General features: G+C 36.7%; 1 protein-coding gene and 1 pseudogene across 1 annotated transcript; one reads left to right on the forward strand and one right to left on the reverse strand.

The window, feature by feature from the left end:
* Nucleotides 1-694: 694 nt before the first annotated feature.
* Nucleotides 695-1,907, forward strand: LOC149170402 (F-box/kelch-repeat protein At3g27150-like). The gene has a single exon (XM_089427297.1). It carries the CDS (start codon nt 1,126-1,128, stop codon nt 1,606-1,608), a length of 483 nt encoding a protein of 160 aa, XP_089283423.1. The 5' UTR covers nt 695-1,125; the 3' UTR covers nt 1,609-1,907.
* Nucleotides 1,908-13,904: 11,997 nt separating this feature from the next.
* LOC149170403 (putative GPI-anchored protein At3g06035 pseudogene) lies at nt 13,905-14,708 on the reverse strand (annotated as a pseudogene).
* Between the last annotated feature and the right edge of the window lie 646 nt (nt 14,709-15,354).

The following is a 15,354-nucleotide window of genomic DNA, read 5'->3' on the forward strand; positions in this document are numbered from 1 at the left end:
TTTTTATAATGAAAAAAAAATCTGAAATATCTCTATCTTTGTTACATTTTCTAACAATTACCAGCTATCATGAATTATATCAAATAGAGTCACTAGGAAGGCGACACATGGTGACTCCTCTTCTTTTAGTGTCAATATGTTATTTCACTATAAATACATATTTTGCGGCAAATGCCAAGAATGGGAATGCTCTAGGGGTTTGGCGCTGTTTCGTCAAATGCAACGATCAAGAATTCAACCCAACAAGTTCACTTTTGCGGGCACAATTTCAGCCTGTGCAAAATTGGAGGCTCTGGAAGAGGGAAATGGAGATTCATGAAGATATAATTATAGCTAGGTGTGGTTTTGATGTGATCATAGAAAATGCTATGGTTGATATGTATTCAAAATATGGGAGTTTGGAGGATGCGCGCAAAGTGTTTGCCAAAATCGCTGCACGCCAACAGAACTTACAGAAGATGCACGCTAACTGATTGCTTAAAGTCCTGACCCAACGTCTAAAAATAATTCCTTTTAATTATAATTTATTTATTATATATTTTTTTGGCTTTGCGCACTTGGATCGATGATGGGGTTTTTGGTCATTTCTGTGCTCCCGCCCTAGCAAGGCCTCTTATTCCTTACTTGCATGAGTACAAATGGCTTGATTTATTATTTTGGCTTATAACCCATGCTCTGGTCTCTGTCTTTTTTAGTACACTTCCAGATCCGGAGGTGGGGTTGGTTGGGCACTTTTGAGAGTGTTTTGTTCTTGGCCATGGTAGAGAGGTTTGGAAAATTTCTCTCAACCGCCATGGAATGCCAAGATCAGGAAGTGAAACATAAACTATGACACTCGCAGGAAAATGGCTTTTCCGATTCGCACTTGCCCAATAGAAGGAACCAAGGGAGATATAATTTGAGGCACAGGAATGGGGTGGCCAAATCCGAGAACCGAGCTAATAGTCGATCTACACGGTTTAAAGGTAAGATAGCTGATACCATATCAACAGAAAAAAAAGTTTGTGGATCTTCGCGGAAAAGTCACGGAATAGACTAAATTGTGTTCATGAGAATGGGAATATTAAGGAGAAATTGGAGATTAACGATGGTAGTATGGCCTACACTACTGACAAATAAACCAGCATGGCAGTTGATCCGGTTACAGGGATCCAGGAGTCTGTGGAAAATTGTGGCCCTCAAAACGATGGTAAAGTTAGTGGCATGAATGATCATTCTCAGGTTGGAGGCACAAATGATCGATCTCAGGCTGGAGGCACAAACGATCAATCTCAGGATGCAGATTACTCATATTTGCCTGGGCTCAATGACGAACTTGCTCTTCTTTGTCTTGCTCATACATCGAGAGCAGAGTACGGGAAACTTTTCTCTATAAACACAAGATACTTTGCCTTGGCTAAGAGTGAAGAGTTATATAAGATCAAGAGAAAAGAGAAAATAGCTGAGCAATGGGTTTACATGCTTGCAAGTGGCCAGTATGAGTGGTGTGCATTTGATCCCCTTTCAGGGAAATGGAGAAGACTCCCAAATCTGCCATCTGATACATGTTTTGCTGCAAGTGACAAGGAATGTCTTTGTGCTGGTACTCACCTCCTTGTCTTAAGATGAGAGATTGAAGGGCTTGTGATCTGGAGGTATGATCTTGTAGCCAACGAATGGTACAAAGGACCATCTATGCTCACTCCTACATGTCTCTAAGCGTCTGCGAGCTGTGGCGATCTTGCCTTTGTGGTTGGAGGAATCAGTGCAAAAGGAGATCTTTTAAAATATGCAGAGGTACGATCCTACTAATCAAAGATGGGAACGACTGCCTAATATGAATAAGAAGAGAAAACTCTGCTCTGGATGCTACATGGATGGTAAGTTCTATGTTATTGGAGGGACATGAGATAATGGGGATCTCACCTGTGGTGAAGTCTATGATACTGATAAGAGAAATTATAGAAAATATGAAACCATCTGGGCCTAGAGATGCAGTCTCTCAGGCTCCACCTCTTATAGCGGTTGCAAACAGTGGAATTTTTCCCATGAAGGAAGTTGTTTCATCAATGCTTTGCAATGTATGGTGGTGAAAAGACAAGTTATGGGAAGGCTGAAAGACCTTCTTTTGTGAAAAAAAAACAAGATTATTCTGGAGATCACTAAGATAGAGAAAGACACTTCTATGAAGGAGTCTGGGAGTTAAACGGTGATTTCTTCCAATGTGATGACTGAATGCTGTTCTGATGCCTTTCTCAAAACTATTTCATCAGATTTTTTTTTTTTTTGCGGTACTTTGTAACTTGATCCACGGGAACTTTGCTGGGCCAAGGATGCATGAGGTGTTTGATTTTCATCTTCTTGATTTGAGGATGAATGCTGGAACTTATGGAAACTCACCAGAGCTTTTTACTTCAGATATGCGACAGTTATGGGGAAAGGTACAGAACATAAGTCAGGAGATGGTTCTTCCGGCAGATAAGCTCTCAGATCTTTCTTAGAATATTTATCAAAGAGGTGGTAACTTTGCTTGAGCAAGAAGCTGCTGAAAGTTCTGAGCCTACTGGGAAAGGACAACCATAGACACAAAATTACCGTATCAAGATGAACAGCTTGAGCAGATAAGTGAGCAGAGTCAAAGCAGAAGACAAGAAGGTGCAGTTGTTCAGATCCCTAGAGTTGAAAATTGCAATCAGTATGTGTTTTTAAGAAATATGATGGGTGAAGTCTAGAAGGAGTGAGCTCTCTAATAACAGCACTGCAGAAAACGAAGTGGGTACTGATATTTTTTCCAGATTAACCAAACTTGAGGGAGAGGAAGGGCGTTTTAGTTCTGATAACTCGTTGCAGAACTTATTCCTGGGCATAATCTTTGCTTCTAGGCTTTATCTTGGAGCACTTTGCTGGTTCTTCTGGCTTTTGAGCAAGCATCCAGAGGTAGAAGATAAGATATTAATGGAACTTTCTGAGGTCATGGACTCATCAGATCGACTTCTTTGATGCGAATTGAAATGCCAAATCTGCGATGTATGCAGTAGGAAACCCGCTAGAGGTGCGATAGCAGAAAGCCCAAAAATCTAAAAGGAGAGGACAAGGAATGACCTTGGCCCTGTAAGGTCTGAGGTGCAACTCTTTTGATTAAGCCTATTGTTAAATATTTTTTGATATTCAATATAATGAAAGCAAGAGACGGATATTTATACCTGATTTTGATAAAGATGTCTCAAGCTGCACAAGACAGGGCTAGAAAATGATGGGACAAATTGTTGGTTTGGCTGATACCGAAAGATGGTAATGCCATTGGAATTTTAGTTGGATATTTAGGGAAGCTTGGATATCTTATGACCGCTGAGATACTTTCAGTGAAGAGTTACTAAATTATGCTTATTGTTTTCAATGTGAGTGAAATGAAGGGAGTTAGTTTTTGAAAACATGTAGGATTTTCACCACTAGCTAAGTACTAAATTATATGCATACAAAATGGGCTTTCTCATATGGGCTGCTTTAGCTATAGGCAGGTGGAATCCACTACGACTAGCCCATGTTTGATTCTCAGGGCATTCATGACCAGAAATGAGCTGTGGAGACTTGTTGAAAGTATAAATTGTAGGTTTAGAGGGCCTTGGGTCCAGATTTTGAACCAAGGCTCTAATACCATATGTAAGAGACCTCCCTAGGGTCTGTTAATAGATCTAATTTCTTCTGAAATTAAATGTGATAAGAGGCTTTAACTTACCTACTTACACAACTTTTAAACAAATAAAATTTTAACATTTACATTATAATCAACATAAATTAAGGTGAATATTTCATAATTACTTTTACAAGAGTAGTCAATGGAGGAATACCTGTACCGGTGGCTGAAGGAGATACCTCTGTCCTATTGCTCTTGCTGAACTCTCCTCTTTACATACCCAACTGGATTTACCTCCTAGCCAACTAGGAAATAATCCCTAGCCCAGGAAACCTCCACAGGTTCCCTAGCCCTCCGAGCCCAAGTCCAACCAGATGTAGTGTGTGTGTCCAAATGAAAGATCCAAACCAAGATAACAATACTTCCCTCCTCTCAACAACCTAAGAAACCTCCACAGGTTCCTAAGGTCTCCAAAAAACACAACAAGCCTAAACAATCACAACCAACCCCCACAATCATAAGCAAGACCCCAACCTCCCATTTTCTTCCTTCCCCCTTCCTTTTTTATACCCTCCTTCCCTTCTCCATCTCAACCACCTCTCATTAATGTCATTAACTTCTCATCTATCCTTACAGTTGACTTCTCTTCTCCTAAGTAAGCTGGGAGTACATTTGGAAATGTGACATGAATATAAAATTGGGAATTTAATGGGAAAGGACCATGTCTTCTCCCAAGTAAATCTGAAAAGTACATTTGGGAATCTGAGGTGAATATATATATATTAATAGTTAAATGGAGAGGACTATGTCTTCTCCTAAGTAAATGTGAGGGTACAAAGGGGAATGTGAGATGTAATTACATGGAGAGGACCATGTCTTCTCCTTAGTAAATGTGAGGGTACATTGAGTAATGTGAAATGAATATATATATTGACAATGAGATGGAGAGGACTATGTCTTCTCCCAAGTAAATGTGAGGGTACATTGGGTAATGTGAAATGAATTATATATTGATAATGAGATGGAGAGGACTATGTATTCTCCCAAGTAAATGTGAGGGTACATTGGTAATGTGAAATGAATATATATATATTGATAGTGAGATGGAGAGGACTATGTCTTCTCCCAAGTAAATGTGAGGGTACATTGGGGAATGTGAGATGAATACATATATTTTGAAATATTGGAAGGAGACCATATCCTACCTAATATTCAATTTGAGAAGGTAAGTGGGGAATTTGAATAATGGAAATCATGAATTTTATATTAGACCAAAATTTCTCAATATTTTCAGATAATGTACACATTAACAAAATTTGTAGGATAAGATTTAAGTGGGGCATTACACTTTATCTTGTATAGCCATGCATCAAGGTTTCATTTAGGTCTCGAAACAACATCCCATACATCTTTTTTCATAATCAATTATTCAGCCATAACATCCTTCCAAACATATTCTCTCATAATCACTTCATTCTGTTTGGTATTATCATCAATCTTGATCTTGCTAGAGGGGAGTGGTCCCCTGAACTTCTCTTGATTTTGGTGCCATATCTCTAATGGTTATTGTCATGGACCATTGCTAGAAGAGGTTTTCCATTGAATCGATAGCCATTCAACTCTAGATCCCAATGTAAATACATTTCTCATCCAGGATTCCTTTGGCCAAGAGAGGACCTCTCCATTGATGAAGGCCATTCTCATTCCTTTGTCTTCCAATAAAAAAATAGATATCAGGATCTTCTTTAGATTTGGAACATACATCAATTCATGAAGAATAACAAATTCTCCATATTCCAAATAAAATTTAACAGTGCCAATTCCCTTCATTGGATGTGAAATTTTGTCCCCAAGAATAATATTTAAACTCGTCTCCTCTCAACTAGATTTGAGAGGACTTACTTATACCTGGAGAGGTGTCTATAATCCCCACTATCTACTAGACAACTATTATACAAATATGGGGGAGACGAACTAGAAAGGGATGAAATAATAATGTATTCATATTTACTATTAGCTATGTTACTTTCATACCTAGAGTTCCTTGACCTGTTTTGAGGATGAGGACTTTCTTCACGATCATCCAAAGTATCTCTTCTTCTTCGATCGTATCTCCCTCTTCTAACATCCTGACTTCTTCTATCATCACTTCTTATTCTATCATCACTCCTTCCATCATCATTTATTCTTCTATCATTGTACCTATTGTTGTTGTAGCTTTGATTAGATCTTGGAGCATCTATATTTCTCAGACAGTCTCGAGCATAATGACTATTCTTGCGAAAATTGTAACATTCAATATCCCTTGATCTTTTATTAGAATCCTTTGACTTAGGAGAGGGCCTATTTGAACCATATGGTATTCCTATTCCCTTTTTATTCTTGTCTTAAGTAACAAATGTAGTGGGCTCTTCTTCTCCATGTTTTTGAATTCTCCTTCTTGAAATCATCCTAGATTCTTCTTGGGTGAGTTTTCCAATGAGCTCATCAAATGATGGGAAAAAATTGTCATTGATTATAGTGGTAATGAAGGTTTCCCAAATAGGAGGGAGACCTTTAAGGTTACCACAACCAATTCGGTATCAGGCACAATTTCCCCATTTCTCTGTAATTGATCTCTAAGATGAGATATCCTCATGATGTAGGATTGTACACTTTCTCCTTTATTCATCTTCATATCTTTGAGTTTATATTTCAAAGAGACAATTTCATTAAAATTGTTGACTTCACACATGCCATCTAGCTTATCATACATACCCTTATACTTTTTCAAATTTCCAAAATATGCAAGTAAGTGATCTTGTAAACCATCAACTATAATTTTCTTTGCTTTTAACTCACATTTCTTGTACTTGTTCTTGGCAGCAAAAGAAGCATTCTCTGGAGGCTCATGTACTTTTCCTTTTATGTATTCCCATACATCATTTTCATCAGCTATAATTTCCAACCTGATCTTCCACGCAACAAAGTTAGATGAGTCACCTAGCTTCTCATTTTCCTTGAAGTAAGAGGTAGACATTTTGATGTTATTAGATAGGCTCCTTCTAGTTTTCCAAAGATGATTGCTTAAACTGTAGTCTCCTTTGGGATTTTCCTTCACCTTAGCTCTGATACCATGTTAATTATACCACTGTTCTATGTTGTTTCAATTACTTTAGCCCAATTCAATCATTCAATTAGTAATCTTTCAATAATAATTAATATTTATAATCATCAACAATAATTTAAGATAGAACAATAAATGCAACAACAATAGGAGACAATCAACACATCAAAAAGAGACATTGAATTGGTGAATGACCAGGGAAAAACCCCACAAGGGGGAAAATCCTTTCAAAATTTTCTTCTATTATATTGTCATAAAAGGTTTAGCAGAGAATACAATGAGCCAATATAAAACTATCCATCAAAATTAACCAAACAATATACAAGATATGATCCTAGCAATAATTATGATCAAAGTAACATTCAATCCCATAGTCAACTATTCATATCTATGGTCAACTGTCACCAGAAACCCTAAGTATCAACTGCATACAGAAAGTTTCATGCGTGATGCTGAAGCGTTTCAGTCACATGAATAGGCTTGTATGCGTGCGTCTACAACCAAAAAATTCTTGTGACAACCGTGCAGCTACAAACCAAAACCCTAATACACACATGCAAGTTTTAGACCCTGCAATTTTAGACATATACAAACCAATATCTCCAAACCAACTTCAAACTTGTGCGAACCAAAATAAAGAAGAGAGAAGAAGAAAATGCTTGATGATGATGTCCAAATGAGGCTCACTTGACTTGTATTTGTAGGAATTGGAGGGTGGAAAATTTTCCCTCTAGGTCGACTTAAACAAATGTGCCAATGTGGGTTTTACTTCAAAAATACACTTTCCCTTATCCAAATCTAGTGATTCAAAGGTTAATTTTGGTCCTCTCGGAATGAGGAATCGAGTCCAATGATTGGAATTTGTCACTAAGCTTCCAAATTAACACATCAGTGTTTGTGTAGATTACAGTAGTCTTAGTAATTCTTATGTCCATGATCCATTTCCTACTCCTTTCATTGATGAGGTACTGGACAATATTACTGGTAATGAAGCATATTCTCTCACTAATGGATTTTCTGGGTATCATCAAGTGCATATTGCAGAAGAAGATAAGCGAAAGGCTACATTTACCACCAAATGGTGTTCATATGCCTACCTTGTTATACCATTTGGTCTCAAGGATGATCCAACTATATTTTCAAGGATTGTTATTGTTTCTTTTAGAGATTATATTCATAAATTCCTGGAAGTATATATGTATGGTTGGAAGGGATATATCCTTCTAAAAAAAATTCTAGCTTATTGTGGGCAATGCTCGACCACTTTCAGTGGTTGAAAATTTATTTCAATCTAAAGAAATTTATTTTTGTTGTTCCTTTCGGTACATTACTTGGCCACCTTGTTATAAATAAGGAGTTTGTGTGGATCTTGCTAAAGTTGCAATTATTTTGAACATGCCACCACCAACCAATGTTAAACAATTGTGGTTGACTTTGGGGCATACAATCTATTATTGCCGATTTATCTGCAACTATGCTTTGATCACTGCACCATTGGAGAGGCTATTGAAGAAATCATAGAATTTTGTATGAATGACCGAATGTGATACTGCATTTGATAAATTAAAGGAAAAGCTCACGAGTGCTCCAATTTTTGTGTATCCAGATTGGAATAAGGAATTCCATGTTCGTATAGACGCATATGGGATTTCCTCGGGTGCTATCTTGGCACATCCAAGAGAATATAACTTGGATAATCGCATTTACTTTGCTAGTAGAAAACTCTCAACTATTGAAAAACATTACACGATTACTGAGAGGGAGGCTCTCACTATGGTGTATTTTCTTCAAAAATTCAAGCACTATCTTCTTGGGGGCCCTTTTAGATTCTTTGCTAACTATTCTGCTTTGAAATATTTGGTTAATAATCCCTTTTTAAAGGGAAGGATATGCACATGGATTTTGTTATTTCAAGAATTTAAGATTGAGGTTATTGTAAAAATGGGTTGATCTAGTGTGGGACCTGATCATGTTTCTCAGATGGAGTCTGGTGAAGTGGGAGGTTCAGTTGATGATTGGTTTCCTAATGCAGATTTGTTCCAGATTGAAGTAATACCTGACTATTTAGAGGATATAACAATGCTTTTAGCAATTGGAAAGTGCCCTATTGACTATACTACAACTCAAAAAAGGCATATGTTGGTGCATGCTACATTTTATCAACTTATTGCGGACCAACTATACAAAATGGGGCTTGATCACATTTTGTACAAATGTGTTTTAGATCATGTGAAAGAATATGTTTTGTGGGAATGTCTTTTTGGTGTCACAGGAGGTCATGTGGGAGGAAACACGACTATGAGAAATGTGTTGCAAGATGGAATTTGGTGGCCTAATCTGTTTAAGGATGCAACAAAATATGCTAATAAGTGTGATGATTTTCAATGAGTAGGTTGAACCTCTCAACATGATGAGCTTCCATTGCGTCTAGTTCGAGCTCTTAAAGCCTTCAAAAAGTGGGATATTGATTTTGTGGGGCCCATCAACCCCCTTGTATGACATTCTCATGCTCATTATATTATCATCACCATCGATTATTTAACGTGTTGTGCTAAAGTTGTGACTATTAAGGATTGTACTGCTAACACTACTACATGGTTTATCTTTGAAAATATTATCACTAGATTTGGGTGTCCGAAGAATCTTACAAGTGATTAAGGTACACATTTCACTAATGAGACTATCGACACACTGCTACGAAACTTCATGATTCAATGTCATAAGAGAAGTCCATATCGTCCATAGGAGAATGGAATAATTGAAACCTTTAATAAAATTTGGGAGAAAGGGCTTACTAAAGTCTGCTATGAAAACATTGAAGATTGGGATGAACGAGTTCCAACTACTTTATGGGCTTACTGTATGAATGAAAATTGCTACATAAATACACTCCATTTAAGCTAATGTACGACCAAGAAGTTGTAGTTCCAACTAAGTTTTTTGTTCCAAATATTTTTATTATGCAACTACTAAGATGTCAGATGATGAATCTATTTGGAAACTATTACAAGAACTATGGGAGTTGGATGAAGAGTGTTTTTTAGTAGATTTCCATCAAATTGTTGAGAAAGAATGACAAAAGGCTTGGCATGATCGACATATCAAGAATACATCTTTTTCTATTGGATATCGAGTATTTCTCTATGACAATAAATATCTGAAGCATCCCCATATGAAATGGTTGGGTCCTTTCTTTGTTGTGGAGTTAAAGGGATTCAGAAGCTATACATATTTCTCAGATTGATGGAGTTATTTTTCCTAGTTGGTGAATGACGCATGCCTAAAGCTCAACTATGGATGATACAATTTTTTAGTAATTCTTTCTCTTTGAAAGGATGCATTAATTAGGTCTAGGACCGAGTCAATTGTGTTAGTCAGTTAATTTTTCAATTTGTTGAGATATTTAGTCTATCAGTATAGTTGTGTCAGCCCCATTAGTATGTTATATTTGTGACCTGATGCAACTGATTGTGGTCATGGGAGCACTTTTCAGGTGTCCTTTCTTTTAGTCTGTAATCATTAATAAAGGTCTTTTAAGCCATTATGCTAATATTTCCTATAATACTTTTCCTGACTGATTTGATTTCCCACTAAACCACTTTTAATCATTGGCCACTACTTTTTCATAATGATGATTCTATTTTTGAGTCTTTTATGTAAACATCATCATTCCGGTGTTCACATCCTAGTCATCATTATTATCTGGATTCAAATTGATTTTGGTAAGTTACCTTATTTATTAACTAACAATCTAATCATTATGCCTAATCATTATGCATCTTATTGAAGTTTTCTATATAGGTTGCATGAAATCGTAATAATTTTCATTGTGTCTATGTGTCCATTCCAAGTATCTTCCATGGCTTCTGCATAGAGTCCCCCTAATTACCAAAATCAATTTCGTCCCCCTATCTATATTGTTTAAAGTCTCCAATCTCCTACTGTGGCTTATTTTTCTGAGCCTGTAGTTTCACCTGGTTTTTTAAATCCTTCTATTGAACCCATGGAAGATACCTTAGGTAAATATGAAAAATCTTCTTTGGTTGATAATTATTTGGCCAACCCTTTCTTCTTTCCTGCTTTAAATCCTGAAGTATTCATGAATCTTGTAACTAAAACTATGTTGCGGGATCTTCGTCCACCTTGTTAGAGACACTTTATACAATTGTGCCAAATTAATTCCAAAGTTTATGCTTAGTGGCAAACTGTGATTAAATCTTGTCCATGCTGAATGGTACACCCAGTTTATTTCCTAGGTTATTGCTATTCTAGATACCTCGAAAACTGTAATGGATGCTTATGCTACCTTCAAAGTTGGGCCACTACAAATGGTACCTCAGTTGGGTCCTTCATTTGAAGGTGAACCAACAAAATAGGAAAGAAATACAATAGAAGAAGAAACACAACCATAAGTAGAATCAGATGCACTGATAGAAGATTGACTCAAGGACGAGTCAATGGATTCTAGTCAAGGCCTGCTCTGTCCTTTGTTTTGGTAATGGTTTTGGAAAATTTTGACTAAGTTTTGGTTGGAAAATAGTCGTAGAGAAGATCATCAGAAATGGAAAGACAAGTGATCAAACCATCCAGAAGTTGAGAACATAAAGGAAGAAGCGAAAAAAATAAGTTAGAAGCAGTTATCTTGGAACTTACGGAAGCCATGAAAGGAGGACATGCGTGTTGGATTTTGAAAGGATAAAAAATGATAAGGATCAAAACACTGAGATTTTTTCAAAGTGGACCAGATCAAGCGAATGGGACCAAGGAAGAAAATCTTTAAAATTATAAAGGAAAGAAGTCAGAGACAAAAAATTTCTAGTGTATGCCAATATGTTGCTGGCATGAAGTTCTGAGCTAATTGTAGTTTATACATTGTATTTATGTTTTATGTTTATGATCTATCATTTATAAGTTACAGAGGACCTCGTGTCCTCCCGAAGAGATGTACTGTAAAATAATGAGATGGTTGATAATATAATCAAGTGTTACAGGGAATAATTCGGTGTTACGTGTCTGAATGGATGCAAATTAATAAACCTTTTAAAATTTTTAAGAGTATAATTCTATTCACCTATATTTACCTTGCGATGTTTTCGCCCATATAATGTTTATATTTTAATCATTGAATGATGTTGGATATCACTGTAAATATGGATGTAATATTTATGCTCAGATTCATTTAAGTGTTAAGACATCCTTTGGCCCTGTCCAATGATCCCTTATCTTATTTTCGGTCTCGACACGCCTCGGGTGAGACGCTTCTCTCTCTTTGAGAAGTGAAAATGCCGACGAATAACTATACTAAGAAAAAAATATTTGTTGGCACCTAGTGTACCAAACTTTGGTCTTCCATATTAAATTTTGTGCCAACATAAATACTATGTATAGTTATGTATGGAAAATCATTTTCATTATGAACAACAAAAGTATTGAACATGAGTAGAGATGCATCGATCAAATCAAGAAACCACTAACTTTCATGCTCATTGGGAATGCCATATAAAATAATTGATGAAATTTTCACAGGGGACATAACCCAATTTAGTTTCGCTTCTCAACATAGAGATATAGGCTTTACAATACTTTACGAGTGTTATAGTAAGTGTGAAATGTACAAGTCAACAAGTGGCAACTCCTTAGGCTAGTCTACTTCCGATAGACTAGAACTCAAGATCTTTGGTTTCACAATTGTAAATAGATTGGTCTTTTAGATTACTAATTATTCATTTTTGTTGAAGAAAAACTTTTTGGATCAAAATTTTAAATGTATGCCATAAAAAACACTCAAGGAATGAAGTAAGGGAAGAAAGAAAACTAGGAAGAATTGTAACAATCAAGTTTCAACAAAGTAACTCAATCAATTGACAATTACTAAATAAAACAAGGGAAGCTGCGAGGCAGCGAGTCCCTGCATGAAGTTAACATTTAAGGTCTAGGGCTAAAGATCTACTAGTTCTGCCAATCCTGTATAGTGAGTCCCTCCGAAGCCTAAGTAAAGGTACAGAAAAAGTGCACAACATGCATGTGTGCATCCTATGTTGTACAAAGGCCTAGGGTTACACAGACAGTAGGCAAAATAAGACGTTGTTGCAACCTGAAACATGTATGTTTTAATGGCCAGAGGTCTGTTTCACAACTTTTTAAACGTTGCCTTAGCTTCTATAAATGAAATGGGAATAGCTTCTTTCAATGGAATGAGAAGTGACTCAGTCAATTAGGCCTTTAATGCATACCTGACAAACTGTACAGAAGCTCGTGTGCATCGTACGTTAAGCAGAGGATAGGGTTGAATCCATGTGGAGAGACAGTTGCAACTTCAGCTCATGTTTATTGGCAAGCAATATTTCAATAGTTCCAAGTCTATTGAGCCATAAATAAATTGGAGCAATACTTCCAAGTCTATTGAACTTATATTAAAGAAATTAAAGCAATATATGGGCACTGTTGAATCGAAACAGTATCCAACCATAAACATATAACATATATTATCCCGCGTATTAATAGCTCAATAACCTCGTAAATAAGCCTGGTCATGTTTATTCACTCAGCTAAACGACATTGAAGGGAGGTGGTATATTGGAAAGCAATTTAAATTCAAATCTTGCAATGGGTGTATCACCTACAGCAATATTGAATGTTGGATAGCTGTAAGCATAGATACATAGATATGAGTAATTAAGGTTGTTAATTAGTTATGGTAAGATAGAGGACCATACTTTAATAGGTCACCTGAATTCATCAGAAATCTTTGTTGGCGGAGTTTTCACTGATCCCACAATGTCCAGTGAACCAACAATCTGGTTTAGTATCAAAAAGTGCCAGGTGATTCGCTAGTATCTAAATTAATAGGAATGTATGTTTAAGCCAATATGGTGGTATTTGATAAAAAGCAGTCAGCATAGTCATTCAGATCAAACAGTAGTAAAAATATGTTTCAAGTGGATATTAAGAGCATGTTACAGTCACATTTTATTCACAAGCAAGAAACAAAAAGCATGTCCTAGGCACATTTCCAAGAACCAGATTCAAAACAGCATGAAGAATTAGAGAAGTATAATTCTGAGAGAACATTTTTTCAGAGGCAGAAACATGCCCACCAACACTCAGTTGCATATAAGCATTTCTTATGCCTTGCATTTGCTGTTTTTAGAGGGGCCGAGGAAACATGCGCCATACTCACAGTCTTTACCAGATACCTGTTTCACCAGCTGTCCTTTCGTTGTATGTTTGGAAACTGCCACCAGTTGTGTTTGTAGCAAGAACCAACACAAACCAATTGTCTTCTAAAGCTACACCTGCTGATACAAATTTGGTATCATTCACGTATTGGAAATATTGAGATGTTACAACCATGTAATTGTTGTATGCTATTGCCGGATTTGAATCAGGAACACAATCATGAAGGATAACTCCATCCTTGGTATTAGATATGTTAAGATGGCAGTTATCCAGTAACTGCGGATAGTTTGAAAATTGAGGTTCATTGCCAGGAACAGTATCTTCACCAGTAGCATTATTACAAGATTGACCTTTGAACCGTTCTGCAATTTGCTCAGCCAAACAAGCAGCATTTTCATTTTCTGTGAGAACTGGCAGCTTCCTTTCTTGTCTAAAGTGTTTACAGCCACTGCAGTTCAGATTATATCAAAGTCAATAAACATTCATATGCAATCATACTGCACTGACTAAAATATTTGATTCCACTGGAGATGCATTAGGTTCCTGCTACAACAAAAAATAGAAAATAGACAATAGTAGACACCATCCAACATTCATTAACCACGAAGTCACTTCACATTCAATGCTTTAGATCTCACTGGCTTGAAAATGGAATTGACTAACTGAAGCTCATAGGTCCAAAAAATGCACAATGCTATTTGTCTCGGCAGTGGATAGACTGGAGAACCTGATCTTTATGGTGACCATTAGACCATCACAATTGCAGTTCACAAACATAAACACCGTTAATTCATAATCAGTGAGTACCATCGATATATGAAAGCAATTAAATTATTCCTGAATGCCTCCTACACCCAGATTTTAAATCTGTTAACAATTGGTCTGACTCCTGCGCAGTGCGTACAATGTTTCTTGGCAGCGACAATAAATTCCTGAATTCAGCCACTCATATTTGTAAAATTATGCCCATGCCTGTTATGAAAAGATGTCAATTAATAAACATGTATGTTATTAAATTTTTAATTTTTTTGCTGGATATAAATATAATATGTTGGATTTGAAATAGGGAAATAGAAAATAGACATGGGGACATCATGCCCCACAAGGAGCTGCGTGCAATCATGCTATGGATCTACCTGTAACATGCTATGGGTCTACGTGTAATCATGCTAGGACCTGTAATGCTATGGAGCTACGTGTAATAATCTTAGGACATGTAATATAGGTAGCATTCCATATAGCTAGAGCTACGTGTAATCATGCTAGGACGTGTAATATAGCTGGCCTTCCATATGGCCATTTATGGAGGTGCAGTCTGGCATAGGATTATTTATGGAAGTGCAGTTTGCCATATGCTGAGCCCTCTGCAGCCTGACCCATGCAGAGGATGGTTTAACCGGCGGATCTACTGCGTTTCGACTGTAAAATTCAGAGCATAGACGAAGGCAAAGTCTTC

The sequence above is a fragment of the Pinus tabuliformis genome, chromosome 4_2 (genome assembly GCF_031772625.1).
Source record: "Pinus tabuliformis cultivar Carrire ecotype Pingquan chromosome 4_2, CPIR1, whole genome shotgun sequence".
NCBI lineage: Eukaryota > Viridiplantae > Streptophyta > Pinopsida > Pinales > Pinaceae > Pinus > Pinus tabuliformis.